This window comes from Arachis ipaensis, chromosome B03 (genome assembly GCF_000816755.2).
Source record: "Arachis ipaensis cultivar K30076 chromosome B03, Araip1.1, whole genome shotgun sequence".
In the NCBI taxonomy this organism is placed as follows: Eukaryota; Viridiplantae; Streptophyta; class Magnoliopsida; order Fabales; family Fabaceae; genus Arachis; species Arachis ipaensis.
In genome coordinates this window covers 134,488,040-134,507,240 of record NC_029787.2, presented here as the reverse complement: position 1 = coordinate 134,507,240, position 19,201 = coordinate 134,488,040, and the positions used below count along the sequence as shown (strand labels likewise).

The following is a 19,201-nucleotide window of genomic DNA, read 5'->3' as shown; positions in this document are numbered from 1 at the left end:
TAGGAAAAAGGAGTCTAGTATGATTTATCTTAGAGTAAAGTTTACGTTGCCTAATGTTTATCTAATTTATTTTTTATCATAAATTTTAAATATTTAAAAATAATTTATTTTTAAAATTAAATATTAATTAAACAACATTTTAGACAGAATAGCAATGGCGTTTATTTATTTTAATTTTTGAGAGAAGTGTGGTTTACTGAGCAGCGGGGTGGGTGAGTGGGTCTTGGTCTTTTTCAAGTCTCAAAAACAATGGTCTCTCTCCACTTCTAGCTTCCCTTCTCCAGATTCACTTCCGCCATGGCAACCGGTCAGTTACTCCTCCTGCTTTGACTTTTCTTTTTCATTCGATTCCGTGTGGGGACCGCCATGGAGGATGCACTTGTTCCATTTTGGATACCAAAATCTGTTGAGAAAAGGGAAAAATAAAGAGTTTATTCTTGTTGTCAGGTGATGATTACAATATTGATGATTTGTTTCGAGAAGCTCAAAGCAGATGGCTGAAGCCTGTGGAAGTGATGTACATTTTACAGAATCATGACAAGTACCAGTTCACACAAGAGCCCCCGCAACAGCCAACCAGTAACATATTTCTTCTCTTTATCAATTTCATAATCTTGTTTCTTTTAAATGATTTAATCTTGTTTCATTTTTCTCCACAACAGGTGGATCACTTTTTCTCTTTAACAGAAGAGTCCTGCGCTTCTTTCGTAGAGATGGCCATAACTGGCGCAAGAAGAAAGACGGAAGGACTGTCGGAGAGGCACACGAACGTCTTAAGGTGCTTTGCAACTTTTCATTTATGGAATACTTCTTTGCCTTTTGATCTTTAATTATAATCATTTGCATCATTAGGTTGGAACTGTCGAAGCCTTAAATTGTTACTATGCACATGGAGAGCAGAACCCTACTTTCCAGAGGCGGAGCTATTGGATGTTGGATCCGTGAGTAAATTTCAACTATTTCTTCACCAATCAGCACCATTGTGGGATAACTAAATGTTCAAGAACTTTCTTAACTCTGGAATAATGAACCTAATATATGCATAACTGCTCTTTGAGATGTGTTTGCATATGTTATTGTAACAGTTGTTCAGAATAACTGATATTCTGTTGTTTCATGGCAGGGCATATGAGCATATTGTTCTTGTGCATTATAGAGAAACAAGTGAGGTGACTCTTCATAACTTGATTCTCGATAAACATGATAATAGTACTTTGTCCTATTGATATTTACCTCTATTTAAATGGCTCATGCTAGATCCTGAGCAGGTTATATTTCTTCTATAAGTTTGGTATGGTGGTTTTTCTTTTCTTTGCTATTGGAATTAACATGACATTTACTATTTCTATTGATCCATCTCTCTCTTCTCCTCTCTTGTTTTCTGGTTCTGAAGTGAAATACAGTTCAATGATAAGGACACTGATATAAGAGAAAATGGCTATTGTTACTAAGATTTCTCATGTCCTGTGACTTTTCTGTAAGAATAGCATTATTTTCTGATTAGCTTTTAGGACTAAAGTGAATTTATGACTAAAAGCTACTTATGAATAATATGTGATATGCTGGATGTCAATTATCTTGGTCATGTTCCATTATCAACCATGTGCATAACAATTCGGCAGTGCCGCCCTATTTTGATTCACATTACTATTTGCACTCACATGTTGCAGGGAAGGTCCAGCTCTGGACCTGGCACACAATTGTCACCAAGTTCCTCTTCTGCATTTGGCCAGAGTCCTAGCTCATATTCTGCTCAGACACCATTGTCAACATCTGTACTTGGTGATCCATCTGAACCTAATCAGAGTTACTCTAGTTCTGGCACCGGAGAAGTTACCTCTGATGTATTCATCATGAATGATGGAATGAGTCACCTGGATGGGACATATGCAGACTCAGGAACTTCAACTGAAGTTGAGGTTACTCGAGCTTTGTTGCGCAGATTGGAGGAGCAGTTAAGTTTGAATGAAGACAGCATCAAAGAAATTGCTTCCTTCTACAGTGAGAAAGAAATTACAGGTGATTCAAATGCTCAACAAAATCAAGGGTTGACCTGTAAGCAAGAGGAATCTGCAGCTTTTTCTAGACCAGATGATTATGGGCTAATTTTTTATGGACATAATGGAACCCAAGGTAGTTATAAAAAAGAATTTAGATGTGATTGGGAGAAAATATAAACAAAGCATTAATATCTTGATACATTACATGTGACCAAAAGTTTACTTATGAAGTTATTGTATTTTGGATGTACTTTAACTTCTTTTACTCTTCAATGGGGATAAGAGAAAAGTGAAAGTGCTCAAAATAGTGTTTGCTTTGTAGATGAAGGTGATAAGTCTTATGAATTAATGGACCATACATACCGTGATGGAAATGAAAAGGATATATGGACAGAGGTGCTGGAATCATGCAAGTCGTCATCCACAGCCAGGTTGCCACAGAAAAATATATACATGCCAGCTGGAGAAGTGAGTATTACATGTTTGCAACTTGCTATTATATGGTTCATAACATTTATGGTTTTGCAATTTATGTTTTCTCAGATGTTTTAAATGTGTTTGTGTAATGCTTAAAATGTATTAGTACTTAAAGCAGGAAAATTCACCTTCTTTGTCAAGAAAGGAACCAATTGCCAATCAGGATGACGGTCACTGGCTAAACTTCAACAACAGTAATAACGCAGAAAACTGTATGATTTTCTTTCACCATATTAACTTCAATTTTTTTAATATATTTTGGAATTTCTTCAAACCTCTGATGTCCTGTCCATGTTATCAGCTGTTTTCTCACTACCTGAAGGTGATAGTGGAGTCAAATATCCTCCATATTCTTCTGTGCTAGGGGCACAAAAAGCTAATTCTGAGTACTATGCAACATTGTTTGCCCAAAGCCAAATTGGACCATCTCTGGATGCAGACTCAAGCTTGACTGTCTCACAAAAGCAGAAATTTTCTATTAAGGCAGTCTCCCCAGAATGGGGTTATACCACTGAGACTACTAAGGTCTGATATTTTTAACGCTAACTGTTCTTGTGCCCTATATTCAATCATTTATGAAAACCTTGCATAAGTTGGTGGTAGCTTACCTATGTTCCTAGGAAGATTTAGAATACAAATCTTGACATGGTTGAAACCTATTTGCAATTAGCAGTTGATCAGTCTTTATAAATAATAGCAAACGCCGTGCAATCTTGTGGCATTGAGCATATAAGGCTTAATTCGTTGGGAAAAAGTATGTTGTTTGAATTTGTTTCCTAAATCCCCATGTTCTATGTGCAGATCATCATTGTTGGGTCTTTTCTGTGTCATCCCTCAGATTCTGCCTGGGCTTGTATGTTTGGTGATGTTGAAGTTCCCATTGAGATAATTCAGGACGGTGTAATCAGTTGTGAAGCTCCATCTCGCCTTTCTGGAAAGGTTAATCTCTGCATTACTTCTGGTAATAGGCAGTCCTGCAGTGAAGTCAGAGAGTTTGAGTATCGTAATAAGACAAGTATTTGCACTTACTGTAACTCATCGGCAACAGAAGCCAACAGAAGTCCAGAAGAGCTGCTGTTACTCGTTAGATTTGCACAGATGCTGCTTTCTGGTTCAACTACAAAGAATGATGACATAGAATCTGGAACTCATCTAGTAAAACAGAAAGCCGATGATGATTCATGGAGCCATATTATAGAGGCTCTTCTAGTGGGCAGTGGAACTTCATCTGGTATGGTCGATTGGCTTCTCGAAGAGCTTCTTAAGGATAAGCTGCAGCTGTGGCTTTCTTGCAGGTCCCAGGAGAAAGATGAAGTAACAGGCTGTTGTTTGTCGAAGAAAGAGCAGGGAATCATTCATATGGTAGCTGGATTGGGTTTTGAGTGGGCCTTGCACCCTATTCTCAGTTGTGGTGTGAATATAAATTTCCGTGACATTAGCGGATGGACTGCCCTTCATTGGGCTGCACGTTTTGGAAGGTAATATATAGAAAATTCTGCAATGCTTCTTTCTATGGCAATCATTTGTACTTCAAAGTGTTGGCATCTGCCATATCAAGAATAATAATAATGAAAGTCTGGTTTCATTATGAGCATTTTATAAATTAGCTGTTACAATTTTTGGTATTTGGTGTAGAGAAAAAATGGTTGCTTCACTTATAGCTTGTGGTGCATCCGCTGGAGCAGTGACAGATCCAAGTGCACAAGATCCGAAAGGCAAAACTGCTGCATCTATTGCAGCAAGCAGTGGACATAAGGGACTGGCAGGATATCTTTCTGAGAGAGCTCTGACAAGCCATCTGTCATCCCTCACGATGCAAGAGACTGAGCTATCCAAAAGTTCTGCACAACTCGAAGCAGATTTAGCTGTTTGTAGTGTCTCCAAGGAAAATCTCGCCGCCGGTGAGGATCAGGCTCCACTTAAACATACCTTGGCTGCTGTCAGAAATGCAACTCAGGCCGCAGCACGTATACAATCTGCTTTTCGTTCGCATTCCTTCAGAAAGCGGAGGGCAAGAGAAGCTGCTGCTGCCACTGCTGGTGGTATCAACGCAGGTAGCATTGGTAACATTCCGGAGCTTTCTGCTCTGTCAAAACTTGCCTTTCGGAACTCACGGGATCACAATTCTGCTGCCTTATCTATTCAGAAGAAATTCCGAGGTTGGAAGGGTCGCAAAGATTTCTTAGAATTGCGCCAAAAAGTAGTGAAGATACAGGTATTAATCTTTCAGTTTGATGGTAAAAATAGATTCCAAGAGCTATATTATTCCTGGTCTAATTTTCAGTTAATTCCAATTTATTTGGGCAGGCTCATGTGAGGGGTTACCAGGTTAGAAAGCATTACAAGGTGATATGGGCAGTTGGAATCTTGGACAAGGTTGTCCTGCGATGGCGGAGAAAAGGAGCTGGCCTACGAGGTTTCCGACAGGAGATGGAGACTAGTGCCTTGGATGAAAGTGAAGATGAAGATATTCTCAAGCCTTACCGCAAACAGATGGTAGATGCAGAAATAAAAGAGGCTGTGTCGAGGGTGCTTTCCATGGTTGATTCTCCAGATGCTCGTCAGCAATATCATCGCATGCTTGAGAAGTATCGTCAAGCTAAGGTAAATAGTTGCCTGTCAAAATAATCATTCTTTTCCCTATTACAAGTTAACATTACTTTGTGCTTGATTCTTTGGCAGGCTGAACTTGCGGGTACGAGTGAGGAAGCATCATTGTCAACGTCCATTGCGGATGTTTTCAGTATGGAAGATGATATGTATCAGTTTCCTCAGGGCTAATTTTGCCTTCTCATTTTTTTACTCCTTCCCTTCACGAGTGGATGATTAGTTTCTGACGTAGTAAAGTCAATTGGCTTCATCTTTAGAAGATGCTTAGAGCAACCTTAAATTTTTAGTTCTCAAGTAGTCTAGATTGTATAGTGATTGTCGATTAACATTGCTTTGTAAAATATTAAATATAGGGTTTGATATTGAATAGTGGGACTGGTATGAATCCTTTATATGTCCATGCGTGTACAGTTCACCTTTGCTGTTTACTGATATTAGCAGGCATTTTCTTTTGTTGGTTAAGATTGCAAACGATGGAACAACATGCATTGTTGACATAACGGTTTTTAAATTAGAAGCTAGGGTTGGCAACACAATCCGCATTTGTGGGTATCCAACCCGCAGGAGAAAGGGTCGGTTCGAGTGTCAAGTCAATTCTATATATATATTAATACACGATGAGTGAGTAAAAACTAGCACTCAAATTTCTCTTTTGTTAGTCATATATTTGATACTATATTGTGTTCACTTATATTTGATACCATATTGAAATGTAAGAAGACCTAACATTTGAACAAAAATAAATTTGTTTTTATCGGGTTAAGTTCGGCCGGATAAGATAGGGTAGAAAATTTGGTCTTTTTACATCCATAAAATGTATGTGAATTCATAGTGTGTATGAATTTGTGATGCTTAGGATTAGAAGTTTTCCAATTACCAAAATAAAAATGATGGTAACTGGTAAGTAATGTTGTTATAAAAAATCTAGCAGTAGAAACTACTGTTTCGCCGCCGTATCTCGTTTTTCTTCCCTTTGTTGCCTCTAGACGCAATGAAAGATTACATGGCGGCACAAAGCGATGAAGTTATCTGCCACTTACCTGGATAAAATCACTCTCCAGTCTCCAGCGTCGTCTCTATTTACCCAAATGCATTATAAATTTTGGAAAGCGAGAGAAAATAAGAAACAGTCAACGACCAAAAAACAAAGAAACGATAACAAGAAACCGTGGCATCCATGAACCAGATGCTTGGACCCCATCCCATATCTCAGTTCTCATAAAAGAAATAAAGCTAAGTTTTCATCCTCAGTTCATACCTGATAATCTTTCGATAATTTATCCTTACATGTTTTTTAACCAACCACAATAGAAAACTCTGAACAGAAATGGCACAATTAATCGTTCATAGCATCCAGCCAAAAAAGAACTCCATTTTTCAATCACAAATGTCACGATATGAAACAGCTATAGCCCAGAGGCAAACTTCTATTTTTCAGGTTACATATTCCATAGTCTATCTTCAAGCATAGTTCAAACGAAATATATCATTCAAAACATAATAGCTTCCCTGCGGTGTTGGTAACAAATGGAACATCTGGGAAAAAAGAGTTACAAGTTTAATCATCATGAGATAACAGAAATTGGGAAATGGTATACAAGAAGATAGAATAGAACAACAATAAGAAGAGACGGTTCCTGCCAGAAAGTAATAATTATTTCCACATATACTGTTAACAGCAAATATATTATTCTTAATAAGTAAAAGAGAGTTCCCGGTAATCCTTTCTATACTAGCTATAACGATTGGAAATGTCATACTGAGTACTGACCAAACAGATAAGACATGAGAAATAAATTATCAATCTCATCTTCACGGCATAAGCATGTAATCACTATATCCACATTACTGTAGAAATGGGGTTCTTAAAATATCTCCATTTTTTCTTTTTCCCAGAGGTTTGTTTCACTTCAAACTAACAAATTGCAAATTAATAATCAATAATCACAGACGCTGACCAATGAAAATTACTTGCAGTTAAATTGAAGACTGCCATGGTTATATTAACTTAAATGTGAAGGTGTTCTCTTGATCTAGACTAGTACCAACTGCTAAGATAGGAGGTAAAGGAAACAAACAAGATCAGAGAGAGAGAGAGAGTGAGAGCATCTTTCTTTCAATTGTTGGGTTTACTTTTCCTAAGAAAAAATGGATAGGTGGAATATTGGTGGACAAGAAAGAAAAAGAAAAACCAAAACCTATGAGAAGGAAGCAAAACCCTGGCATCAATTGATGGCATCAACTATTGACTATTGTGGATCGAGCAGAAACAAGCTCAATTTCAAAGGACATCGTAGGATGCAAAATAAAAGCTCGGATTCAAGATAGGCCATGAGCTTAGAAGAGGAGAATTTGTAATTGCAAACCGGATAATAATATGGAATGTGGGAGATTGAATTGATGAAACATTTGGGAGATCTTAGCTGCCATCAAAGCGCGTTGAAGACACACTGTAACTCAGAGAAGCAGGACGGGGTGTAAAGATGCAAGTATACTTTGAATATCTAATGCAAAGGATCTTGTGTACGATCTAATGATCCATAGCCGTTCTTGATTCCAAGAACGGCTTTGATCTAATTGATATACTCCAATTTAAATTCTAATAGCCGGATGGATCAAATGCATATCTGATTCAAGCATTACTTTAATATATGCAATAATTATCACAACCCTAAACCATAGATTAATGCATCCTAATAATCAAGAATTTATGTGTAACACGGAATTATGTGAACCAAAGAGCAAAAGACAACTACAAAATAGCAGCACGACCAAATACACTCTCTTCAGCTAATCGCAGATCCACAACAAATTGAAATCAACACAGAAGAGCAATCAGAGAGAGAAAAAGTGGAATGAAGATGAAGGAGAGTGTACCTGGCTGAACTTGAGGGCGTGTTGCTCGCCGGCGAGCTGGAGGTTGCCGCTGACGAAGACGAGCATGCCGTTGGTGGCGGCGGAGGGCTGGCAATCAACGGTGGTGATGGAGTGGTGGCACTGGCTGAAAGGGAGAGAGGTGAGCTTGGCGACGATGTTCTGGGAGCCCTGGATCTTCTGGCCCTCGAAGGTGAGCATGGAGCCGTCCTGGTAGAGGCTGGCCAGCCCGGCGCGGTTGTTGTCGAAGGTGGTGTAGTAGTGCTCAACGAACGCCTTCGCCAACGAATCTGGATCCATTCTTCCTTCCTTCCGCTTAACGCTTACGCTATCTCTCTTTCTCACTCCCTACCAAGTACCAACCCTAACCCACACTCCTAATATAACATGTAACAGACACCGGCGTTTTTCATTTTATTTAGTTAGCTAATTAGCATTAAAAAATTTTATCTTTCAAGGCTAAAAATATTAAGACTTCGTCGACAGCAGGGTTCGAACCTGCGCGGGCGAAACCCAACAGATTTCAAGTCTGTCTCCTTAACCACTCGGACATATCGACTGGTATATTAGAATTTCTTAATTAATATAAATAACTCTTAAATAAAGTTATGCTACATTACCTAAACAGAATTGCGTCTGATATAAATAATTTTCATCTATTGTGTACAATTAAACACTGTTTTCAACCGATACAATCAAATTGATTAGATCAGTATTGGAGGGTAAGTACCAAGAAGCCCTACTTGGCTGAATGCTTTGAAGCCTTCCCAGCTTCGGCGAGTATCAGCAGCAGCATAACCACGCCAATTATATAGTGAGTGTCGATTAACATTGCTTTGTAAAATATTAAATGCAGGGATTGATATTGAATCGAGCGGGAATGATGTGAATCCCTTTCTATATTTCCATGCCTGGACGGTCGACCTTTGCAGTTTTCCAGATGTTAACCACCATTTTCTTTCGTTGGTTATGATTGGTGTGCTATTTAGCGAAACTGGATATGATAGAAGAACATGCATTGTTAACATATCGGTTTTTAAATTAGAAGCCATTTTTGTTATTAAAAATCCAGAAGTTGAAATCTCGTTTTTCTTCCCTTTGCTGCCTCTAGACGCAATGAAGGATTACATGGCGGCACAAAACGATGAATTTTTTCTACCACTCCACTGGATAAAATCACTCTTCAGGAGCCAAATGCATTCTAAATTTTGGAAAGCGTGAGAAAACAAGAAACAGTCAACGACCAAAAACAAAGAAAAGAAAACAAGAAACAGTTCAATTAGTGCTACGATCGGTAAATGGCCACAGATGTCGGTTTCAGACCCGGTACTAATTACGTAAATGAGCATTCAGAAATGATATACCATCAAATATGCTACCGAAGCCAATATTTGCTGCACTAATGGAGTTACCGGGTGAAGGAATTTGATTTCCTGGTGCAGTTCAATCAAATGCATGAACCAATTTGTTAAGAAAACATGAAGGAGATGCTTGGACCCCATCCCATATCTCAGTTCTGAGAACAGAAATCTAGCAAAGTTTTCAACATCAGCTCATACCCGGTAATCTTTTGATAATTTGTCCTTACAACGACTTTGAACCAATCACAATATAAAATTCTAAACAGAAATGGCACAACTAATCGTTCACATCCAGCCAAAAAGAAACTCCATTTTCAATTACAAATGTCACGATATGAAACAGCTATAGCCCATAGGCAAACTTCTACCTTTCAGGTCACATATGCCATACTCTATCTTCAAGCATAGTTCAACCGGAATATATCGTTTGAAACATAGTAGCTTCCCTGTGGTGTTGGTAACAAATGGAACATCTGGGAAAGGAGAGTGACAAGTTTAGTCATCATGAGATAGCAGAAATTGGGAAATGGTATACAAGAAGATAGAATAGAACAATCACATAAGGAGAAGGTTCCCGCCAGAATGTAATAATTATTTCCCCATATGCTGTTAACAGAAAATATATTATTCTTAATATGTTCTTAATAAGTAAAAGAGGGCTCCCTGTAATCGTTTCTTGGAAATGCCATACTGAGTACTGACCAAACAAATAAGACACAAGAAATAAATTAACAATATCACCAAATATCACCGTCAGGGCATAAGCATGTAATCACTGTATCCGTATTACATAAAAGATCTCCATTTTTTCTTTATCCCAGAGGTCTGTTTCACTTCAAACTAACAAATTAACAATCAATTAATCACAGACGCTGACCAATGAAAATTTAGAACTACTTGTTTCTGGACAACATTAAAATTTTTCATATATAGATACATTAAAGTTAAATTGAAGACTGCTATGGTTATATTAAATTGGATTTGAAGGTGTTCTCTTGGTCTAGATCAGTATCAACTACTAAGATAGGAGACGAAGGAAACAAACAAGATCATGCGAGAGCATCTTTTTCTTTTAATTTTTGGATTTTCTTTTCCAAAGAAAAGATGTGGAGGACAAGAAAGAAAAAAGAAAACCAAAAGCTGTGAGAAGAAGGCAAAACCCTGTCATCAGTTGCTATTGTGGATACATTAGAAACAACTCAATTTCAAAGGACACCATAGGCTGCAAAATGAAAGCTTGGTTCAAGATAGGCCATGAGCTTAGAAGAGGGGAATTGTAATTGCCTACCAGGCAATAGTATGGGATGTAGGAGATTGTGTTGATGAACCGTTTGCGAGATCATTGCTGCCATCAAAGCGAGTTGCAGGACGTGAGTAAAGATGCAAGTATACTTTGAATATCTAATGCAAGGGATCTTCTGTACGATATCCATAGCCATTCCAAGAATATCTTTGATCTAATTAATATAGTCCAATTTTAATTCTAATACAGGGATGGATGAAATGCATAATTAGCTGCCCTAGAATGTCAATCACAGGCAATAAACTATTTTAGTATCTGCAATTATTATCACATTGATACCATAGATTAAAGCACCCAGATAATCAAGAATTTAGTTTCACGGTGTACAAATTCATATTTATATCTGACACTAAAGTAAGTGAACCAACTACAAAAAAGCAGCACGGCCAAAAGTCGCACTCTCTTCAGCCAATCGCAGATCCATTACAAATTGAAATCAATCAGAGAGAGAAAAAGTGGAATGGGGATGGTGGAGAGTGTACCTGGCTGAACTTGAGGGCGTGTTGCTCGCCGGCGAGCTGGAGATTGCCGCTGACGAAGACAAGCATGCCGTTGGGGGCGGAGGAGGGCTGGCAGTCAACGGTGGTGATGGAGTGAAGGCACTGGTTGAAAGGGAGAGAGGTGAGCTTGGCGACGATGTTCTGGGCGCCCTGGATCTTCTGGCCTTCGAAGGTGAGCATGGAGCTGTCCTGGTAGAGGTGTTTTGAAATTTTGACATGGCATCGCAAAAAATTTAAATTGCGTCGACAGCAGGGTTCGAACCTGCGCGGGCGAAGCCCAACAGATTTCAAGTCTGTCTCCTTAACCACTCGGACATATCGACTTATATGCTGAGATTTATTAACTATCCTTTTTAATATAAAATCTTAAAACAGTCCTCAAAACATCGCATTATTATATAAAAGGAATTGCGTGCCTGATATAAATAATAAAGTGAAATTGGAAATTGATAGATATGTTGACAGATTTAATTAAATTATCATTTAACAGTTTTTAACTATCAACTTCATATGAAATTAACTGGACCTGAATTTTTACCAAATAATTTTCTTTAAAATAAACTTAAAAATATTGCATAAGAGATTGTGTGCAATTAAAGTATTAAACACTATCTTGTGTATAATTATAAGATTTCAAATAAGGATGACAATTAATAGCTATTCACCTATGTCAAAAAAAGAAAAAAAATCTATAATGATAATTTACAAATCCAACCAAAAGAATGTGGCCAGGTTAAAATATATGTATGAGTCAAGTATTTGATAGTTAAATTCTGGGTCTCTAAAGAATAAAAGAAAGCAAGGCTGCTGCTATACATTGGTGATTTTCTTTCTTCTATTTACTTACATATAAATCAACTTCTTATGAGTTACATAAATTTAACATTAGCAGGGTGGAGTACTATAACTTGAATTATTACAAATATTACATCATATGCACAAAGATGAAGAGCATAATGTAAATCTGGTTAATATGTATATCTGATTCTTCAAATTCCCTCAATTATTTTCAATTTATACCGAGGATGAAGATCAGATGCTACATGGAAGAATCAACGGGTTCTAATACCCTAAGAAGAATTTTTTATCAATCACAACAAACAAACTTGGCTCCTAGCCTCCAAAGTACAGTATTACTTACTAAAATAATCTGTATTGTGGACATTATTCAGGAGTGGAAAAACCTTGAGACTTCTCGATAAAGCTGTTCGGCTTCAAACGGTTTAGAAACATATCCATCCATGCCACACCTTACACACTCCTCATGGGTGGCCTGGATCACGTCTGCAGTCATGGCCAAAATAGGGACATCCCATTTTGATAAGTTATCTACAAAACCTTCTCTCTTGGCGCAACGTTCCATCTCCCTTATTTTCTTTGTAGCTTCAAAACTGTTGACAAAAGATTTCTGTGTTATTAGCAACTCATAACAACATGGAAACTATAACATAAATGAGAATTCGATACTAAATAATACCCGTCCATTTCTGGCATTTGAATATCCATGAAGCACGCATCGAACTCATGAGGTGGTTTTAGTTTAGAGATGGCCTCTTTTCCGCTGCTAACACACACCACATCTGCTCCATACTTTTTCAAAGCACCAGCTGCTACGGTGCGGTTCACAACATTGTCATCTACAATTAGAATTTTCTTCCCGCCAAGAAGGTGGCCAACAGATAAACCCGGAAGCTCCCCATTTCGGCAAGTAACACCCATGGCTCGCTGCAGCGAGGCAGCAAGCATACTTGCTCTCAGAGGTTTTACGATCACAGTGGGATTACCAATACCTGATGTCCAACCATTAGAATTAACAAGAATGAACAACTTAGGAGGAACGCCATGATGAACTACTCTACTGGCGCCATCGACAAAGCGAGATGACATGGCTGAATCTCTATCCCACACTTCCTGCTCAATAAGTACCATATTGATAATCTGGTTGCCTTCCGTTAATGCGGTCATTCCCTGAAATTCTGAAGATGGAGGATTAGAGTGGTTGCTGTTGTTGTTGAGTTGCTGAATTTTGCAATCAGTTGAATTGGTGAAGAGAGCAGTGAAAGTGAAGGTGGATCCAATCTTAGGTATGCTGACAAATCCAATTTGGCCATTCATGAGACCAACCAAACACTTGCTAATGCTTAGGCCAATACCTGTTCCACCATGTCTCCGGGAAACGGAAGGACCAACCTGCATGAACGGAGTGAAGATTCGAGACTGCGCTTCCAGAGGGATTCCTTCGCCAGTGTCCTCAACCGATACAATCAAATTGATTACATCAGTAACAGAGGATGAGAAAGAACCAAGAGGCCCTACTTGACTGAATGCTTTGAAGCCTTCCCAGCTTTTTCGACTATCGGCAACAGGGAAACCACTCAGACTCAGGGTATTTACATTTTCCATGCCTAATTCTTTATCAATCTGTATCGAATGGACCACCTCCTCAACAAGATGGACAGTCACATAAATATGCCCTTTCTCTGTGAACTGCCAAACAATTGCATAATCCTTTTCATCATACTTGCTTTACAAATATTATATACCATATACTTCAATTTTAGATTTACCTTAATTGAATTACCCATGAGATTGGTAATTATTTGCCTAAACCTTCCTGCATCACCTATTAACAGCTCAGGAACCTCATCTGATACATAAGCTGCCAACTGTGCAAGTTTTATATATATATGTATAGGTCAATATCACTAGACATTGAAAAAATTCTACCATGATAAAACGTAGCATATAATATATAGGTATCACCTCTATTCCTTTTCCTTGAGACTTTTCTGAAAATAATGATAATATATCATCCAAAACAGCACGCAAGTCAAACAGCGAAGCTTCAAGCTCCAGCTTACCAGCTTCAATCTTTGCCTGATCCAATACCTCGTTTATAAGTGACACCAAAGCTTTTCCACTTCCCTGCGCCGTTCTCACATACTCCTGTTGGGTTACGTCTAGATCCGTGTCCATAAGCATATGCAACATCCCTGAAGTTACAATTTCAGAGCCAACTCACATGCTTAAACAACAACTTGGATATATAACTCACTCTTACTCACCTAAAACCCCATTCATTGGTGTTCTAATCTCGTGGGACACAGTAGCAAGAAACTGTAAATGCATTAGTTCATTAGTACACATGATCAGAGCCAAAAGAAGTAAGGACTTAGGAGACATACCTGGGATTTTGCAATATCAGCCGCCTCAGCTCGCTTTTTAAGCTCAGTCATCTCATCCCGATCCTCTTCCGCTTTTACAACTCGATTGCAGGTGGCATAGAAAATATACCCAAGAAGGACACAAATAATAAAGCCTCCTACAGAAGTATTAAATGCCAACCATGGCCATGGCAGTTTTTGTTTGAACCTGTGTTGACATGGCTATTGTATTATTATATGACATTACATTGCATCACCTTGAATTATATGATTCATATCATGTATATCTTGTACCTGCAGTGCATCTCATGCTTCCTGAGAGGGTCTCCAAAGTTAAGAGTGCTGACATGAGAGAAAGAGTCCCTTGATACATTTGAACCGTACATGACAATGGGATGTGTATTATTGGTAGTATCATACACATTAACAACTACAGCTTTCTCACTAGCAAGTTGTTGCAGTAGTTTCTCCACTAACGACTCAACATCAAAGACTCCACCAAGATATCTGCTCACAAGTGTTAGACACATTAAAATACTAATAATGACTATACAAATCATCAGTAGAATACAGCATACCCATCAGTTGCTTGAATCCTCTGATCAAGGGTTGAATTGGATGGAAGATTTCTCTTGTAGACAGCAAATGTGAGGATTACCCCAAGGCGATTCGTTTTGAGAAGCCGAAAGGGTGCAGTTAAAACTCCTTTGCCTGACTCCCTTGCTCGGAGCACATTCTCACGGTCTTCCTGTAAGAGTTTAGTTAGAAATTACAAGCTAGCAGAATTAGAATTGATAAGAGCAAATTGGAAAATGAAACTTGCCTTTCCAGATAGCACGTCAAGAGAAATGACATGTGCAATTGTATCTTGTGCAAAGATGACAGGAGCATATTCTTCTTGAACAAGGGATGGTTGCAAAGTATCCATCTTCTTAATAGTCCATCCTTGTTGCTTCTCAAACTGTTCCCTTTGAGAATGGAGCACTCTTACAGCGTATGCAACACCACTTGTGAGGGGCCTCTCAAACGAGGTTCTTTCAGTGTATCTAGCAAAAGTGCTCTGATCAATGGCCGAGGGGTTCATGTTATGGTGGAAGGTTTTTATCAAAATGGACATGGCTTGTATATGGTTCATGCTCACATTGAACTGATCCTGCAGCATCCTTGCTCTTTCATCACACATGCTTATTAGACTTTCTTTCCTCTGCTCACAAGCATGTATGCTCATGCGCCAGAACCCGTACAAACCTCCCAACGTACAAACTAGAATCCATGAATAAAAAGCCCTCCTCACCCAACCACTCTTCAGTTTCATGGATCCAATACTTTGGTACTTGTGTTGCTGAACCTTGAACCCGTTCCCTGAGATCTTGGTCTTCAATCTTCCACTGCTATTGAACCACGTGAGGTAGAACACAGACACAAGCCAGGAACATAGCAATAAACATAAATGCCCCACTTTCAGACCAAACCAAACTCCATGGATCAAACTCGCCCACAATAGTAAACAACACAAGTTGAGTATCAACAGTTCCAAAAGCTAGTGGGGGAACAACCACCGTCAAATCCAGGAAATCTTCCACAATGTTAACCACTAATCTCTCCCAAGAAGAAGAAGAAGAAAAGGAAGAGTGGCAGATACTTGAGAAAGAATAAAAAAATCACAAGATTATGGGTTTCTAATTCCAAGCAGAAATTGATACTTGATAGATATATACTCTTGTCAGCTAGCAGTAGCAGTAGCCACCAACCAAAAATCAGAAATAAAAACAAAACGAGTAGGGGCCAACACTAAACCTACAAAAGATTCGTTTTTTGGTGATCAAATCCACAGTTAGTTGTGTCATCACATAACAAGAGAAATGCTAGCTTGCTCGGCTAGCTCCTAAAGCCAAAGAAGAAACAACATAAGTACGTGACGCGAGTGTTTTCCGAGCGGTTTGACCTCCCAGCAGCAGTGTTTTCTATCAGAATTTAGAATCCACACCCCAAAAAGAATTAGCTCATGCATGGAGCCGGCACAACATAATTTGCTAAAGAAACATGATTTTTAAAAAAAATATACATGGTAGCAAAACTGTTGTCAGAAATAGGCCAATAGGCTATCTATTATCTCTTCAAAGCTCAAACTATGCAATAAAAAGTCAAAAAAGAAAACAAAGCAGGGAAGCAATAAATATTAATATTTTAATTAGCTAGGGATGATTGATATAAAGTTTAGCAAAAATTTCAAGTGTATCCAGTGTTTCTATTGTTTTAATTGGAACACCGATATTTTCGGTACACTTAAAACACTTCCTAAAATTTATCATAGCATGATAATGATATAGAGGGTAGAAAAGGAATATAGTCCCACATGGCGGCAAAAATAACTGCTTTTTCTCTTGTTAGTGTCACATGGTTGCAGGGTGTGTTTGTAATTGGAGCAAAGGCACCCCTCCTGAAGCATGAAGCTAATATATTTGGAGAATAAGCATAAAGTTCTCTTGTCGCGGAATGGCATTAACTTTACATTAAATACCCTCTTCCTTAGTGCTTTACTACTTTATATTTTGATCAAAGTTGCAGTGGAAGGACCAACAGTCAAAAGATAGTTACGGATAAGGGCGAGTAATGGAATTGCAAGGCACACCCACATGAATGACATGATTGGAACCTCTCAAGTTAGCACTACTGCTTTGGCTTTGTTACAGCTAGCACTACCACTAGGGGTGTGCATAGATCCGACCCGAAATATATACTGGGCTTATTTATTAGACCCAAGCACGGCCTTAGATTCGATGAAACTTATACACTTTCGGGCCACGATTATATCAGGTAAAAATCGGATAAAAATCGGGTCGTTAACACTACATTATCTTGATACCTTCTTATAATAGCATGTGAAAATATCCAAATTTCCAAGACTGCAACCATTATTTGACATGATAAAATTCACTTAGAAGAATATAACAAGAACCAATTTTTTTCTAAAATTAAAGCATAGCCATAATCAATATTAATATTGTCTAATAACACTAAATATTTAAATCAATATAAATAACACAATATTATACATTAGTCTAAAATCTTATGCATTTTAAATATAAAACATTAACTTATAGTCTTATAATAACTAATAACACAAAATATTAAGATTTACAATACTTAAATTCCACATAAGAATAGCCATCATCCATTACTAATAACACAAAATATTAATTGTGTATGATGACACAAAATATTAATTGTGTATGATGACCGGGCAATCGGACCGACTTCGAGTGACCCAAGCCATGGCCCGGACCCGACTCAAAATAATGACCGAGTCTATTTTTGAAATCCTTATCCGACCCTAGACCTGGTGAAATTACACCAAAATAGCCCCTAAAATATTCGAGACTGGGCCGAATTTTCGAATCGGACCGTACCATGCACACCCCTAACTAGCACTATCTTTTTCCTTCCACAACTAACTAATTATGCACACCCCTAACTAGCACTATCTTTTTCCTTCCACAACTAACTAATTAGTGTTGAGTCAACCGTGGGGAGCTCTCGACAATTGGGGAGACTTCGGGGAGAAATCAAGCGAGAGAATCCATGCTTTCTTTGATGTGGGACTAACTTCAACACTCCTCACACTTGCAACACTAACAATCTCCCCCTCAAGTGTGAGCCTCCCCCTCTTTCTAGCTCCTCCACCACCACGAGTATTCGTCCATCACACCGCCGCAAAACCAGACCGATTAAACCATCGGCTCTGATACCACTTTGTTGGGCCAACCGTAGGGAGCTCTCGACAATTGGGGAGACTTCGGGGAGGAATCAAGCGAGAGAACATAAGATGAGATGACATCACCTCCAACTCAAAACCTTAAGGTGTCAAGTTAATGGGTCTTTCATCTTATAAACTCCTCACTCTTCCATGCTTTCTTTGATGTGGGACTAACTTCAACACTCCTCACACTTGCAACACTAACAATTAGAAGTGTCAATATTCACCCTTTTTTATTTTTAAGGAGATTCAATTAAATATTTACCCTTTTCAGATATTAGTCATGCCACTCAACCATGCCATTGTTGTTAGTACCAAACTTTTGTCGATCGCTTATAGAGAAATTTAGTTACAACTCTAATCTAGGATTTTGGGGACCAACTTTCGTTGATGTGTTTATATCATAGTCATAGGGCCACGGGTCAAGAAGACGCAAATATTGGTCAAAGAATGTGGATAAAATGGTAATTTAGAAAATAAAAGAGTGCCAAGCACAAGCACTGCACTTCAATGGAGAAATAGCCCAGAAGTGATTAGGCCATCACTGCCCACTTCTTTTTGTTGTGTCTTCCCAAGTCTCCCTGAAAGGGACGTGCCACGTCATCCTCACAACTTTTGTTTTATTTTGAATTTAGGAGTCTTTATTGAATTTAACAAAATATTAGAGTAATTTAAATAATTAAAATATTAGAGCTCAAATTTACACAAATATAATATTCTCACATCATTTACATTTCGGTCTTTAACTCTAATTTATGTAAATTGTAAACTACTATAGGTTATAAAAATTTTAAAATTTTTGTGTAAACTGTCTTGTTGCGAATTAGTGTGAGCACTAGTAAATATAAACTGCTGCAGCTTAAGATTATATACAAGAACTAAAATACAAAAATTACTATACAGTACTATTATCAACTATATTGTTATTATTATATCTATATATTATAAATGATTGATAACTTTATATATATATTTATTACAACTTAATCGATATTTAGGATAAATCTAGTAAACTACATTAAATAAATTTTTAAATCGATTGTACACAGATATTTATTTTTAAAATTTACAAAAGTAAATAATTTTTAAATTAAAAAAATATAAAAATTATTAAAAAAAACAAAATATAAGAATTATACACAAAAATCTTGTGCA

General features: G+C 37.9%; 4 protein-coding genes and 2 non-coding genes across 11 annotated transcripts; 1 reads left to right on the top strand and 5 right to left on the bottom strand.

Moving 5' to 3' along the window:
* Window positions 151-5,549, top strand: LOC107631981 (calmodulin-binding transcription activator 4). Of its 6 annotated transcripts, none has more exons than XM_021120018.1 (13): window positions 151-307; window positions 448-579; window positions 663-778; window positions 853-941; window positions 1,124-1,169; window positions 1,671-2,019; window positions 2,323-2,468; window positions 2,584-2,689; window positions 2,779-3,002; window positions 3,279-3,955; window positions 4,113-4,692; window positions 4,785-5,081; window positions 5,160-5,549. In XM_021120018.1, the coding sequence occupies exons 1-13, from the start codon at window positions 298-300 to the stop codon at window positions 5,256-5,258; spliced, it is 2,871 nt and encodes a 956-aa protein (XP_020975677.1). In that variant the 5' UTR covers window positions 151-297; the 3' UTR covers window positions 5,259-5,549. The 6 variants fall into 6 exon arrangements, with proteins under 6 accessions (XP_020975677.1, XP_016191080.1, XP_016191078.1 ...); XM_016335594.2 differs by having other exon boundaries at window positions 1,671-2,133; window positions 2,596-2,689; XM_016335592.2 differs by having other exon boundaries at window positions 1,671-2,133.
* Window positions 6,244-8,390, bottom strand: LOC107631982 (nuclear transport factor 2). Its single transcript, XM_016335595.2, has 2 exons — window positions 7,965-8,390; window positions 6,244-6,623 (listed from the first exon to the last, which is right to left on the bottom strand). Exons 1-2 carry the CDS (start codon window positions 8,259-8,261, stop codon window positions 6,549-6,551), a joined length of 372 nt encoding a protein of 123 aa, XP_016191081.1. The 5' UTR covers window positions 8,262-8,390; the 3' UTR covers window positions 6,244-6,548.
* On the bottom strand, window positions 8,439-8,520 carry TRNAS-UGA. The gene has a single exon. It is a non-coding gene; the product is annotated as a tRNA-Ser (tRNA).
* LOC107631983 (nuclear transport factor 2) lies at window positions 9,426-11,325 on the bottom strand (the record flags this gene model as incomplete). Its single annotated transcript, XM_016335596.2, is given in 2 exon segments — window positions 9,426-9,795; window positions 11,108-11,325. Coding segments are annotated over 2 exon segments (293 nt in total), but the record flags the coding sequence as incomplete, so codon positions are not given.
* Window positions 11,367-11,448, bottom strand: TRNAS-UGA. The gene has a single exon. It is a non-coding gene; the product is annotated as a tRNA-Ser (tRNA).
* LOC107631984 (histidine kinase 3) lies at window positions 11,912-16,424 on the bottom strand. Its single transcript, XM_016335597.2, has 9 exons — window positions 15,113-16,424; window positions 14,868-15,037; window positions 14,584-14,796; window positions 14,311-14,497; window positions 14,191-14,242; window positions 13,889-14,118; window positions 13,693-13,791; window positions 12,603-13,612; window positions 11,912-12,516 (listed from the first exon to the last, which is right to left on the bottom strand). The coding sequence occupies exons 1-9, from the start codon at window positions 15,602-15,604 to the stop codon at window positions 12,294-12,296; spliced, it is 2,676 nt and encodes an 891-aa protein (XP_016191083.1). The 5' UTR covers window positions 15,605-16,424; the 3' UTR covers window positions 11,912-12,293.

Excerpts from the sequence above, each read along its gene's own strand:
- LOC107631981 (XM_021120015.1), top strand. Across the intron at positions 779-852 it reads AGGCACACGAACGTCTTAAG|GTTGGAACTGTCGAAGCCTT; the intron begins GTGCTTTGCAAC and ends TTGCATCATTAG. Across the intron at positions 2,469-2,583 it reads TATACATGCCAGCTGGAGAA|TACTTAAAGCAGGAAAATTC; the intron begins GTGAGTATTACA and ends AAAATGTATTAG.
- LOC107631982 (XM_016335595.2), bottom strand. The coding sequence starts at position 8,261 with ATGGATCCAGATTCGTTGGCGAAGGCGTTCGTTGAGCACTACTACACC. Across the intron at positions 6,624-7,964 it reads ACGCCCTCAAGTTCAGCCAG|ATGTTCCATTTGTTACCAAC; the intron begins GTACACTCTCCT and ends CTTTTTTCCCAG.
- LOC107631984 (XM_016335597.2), bottom strand. The coding sequence starts at position 15,604 with ATGAAACTGAAGAGTGGTTGGGTGAGGAGGGCTTTTTATTCATGGATT. Across the intron at positions 15,038-15,112 it reads TTGACGTGCTATCTGGAAAG|GAAGACCGTGAGAATGTGCT; the intron begins GCAAGTTTCATT and ends AAACTCTTACAG. Across the intron at positions 13,613-13,692 it reads TCATGGGTAATTCAATTAAG|TTCACAGAGAAAGGGCATAT; the intron begins GTAAATCTAAAA and ends ATTGTTTGGCAG.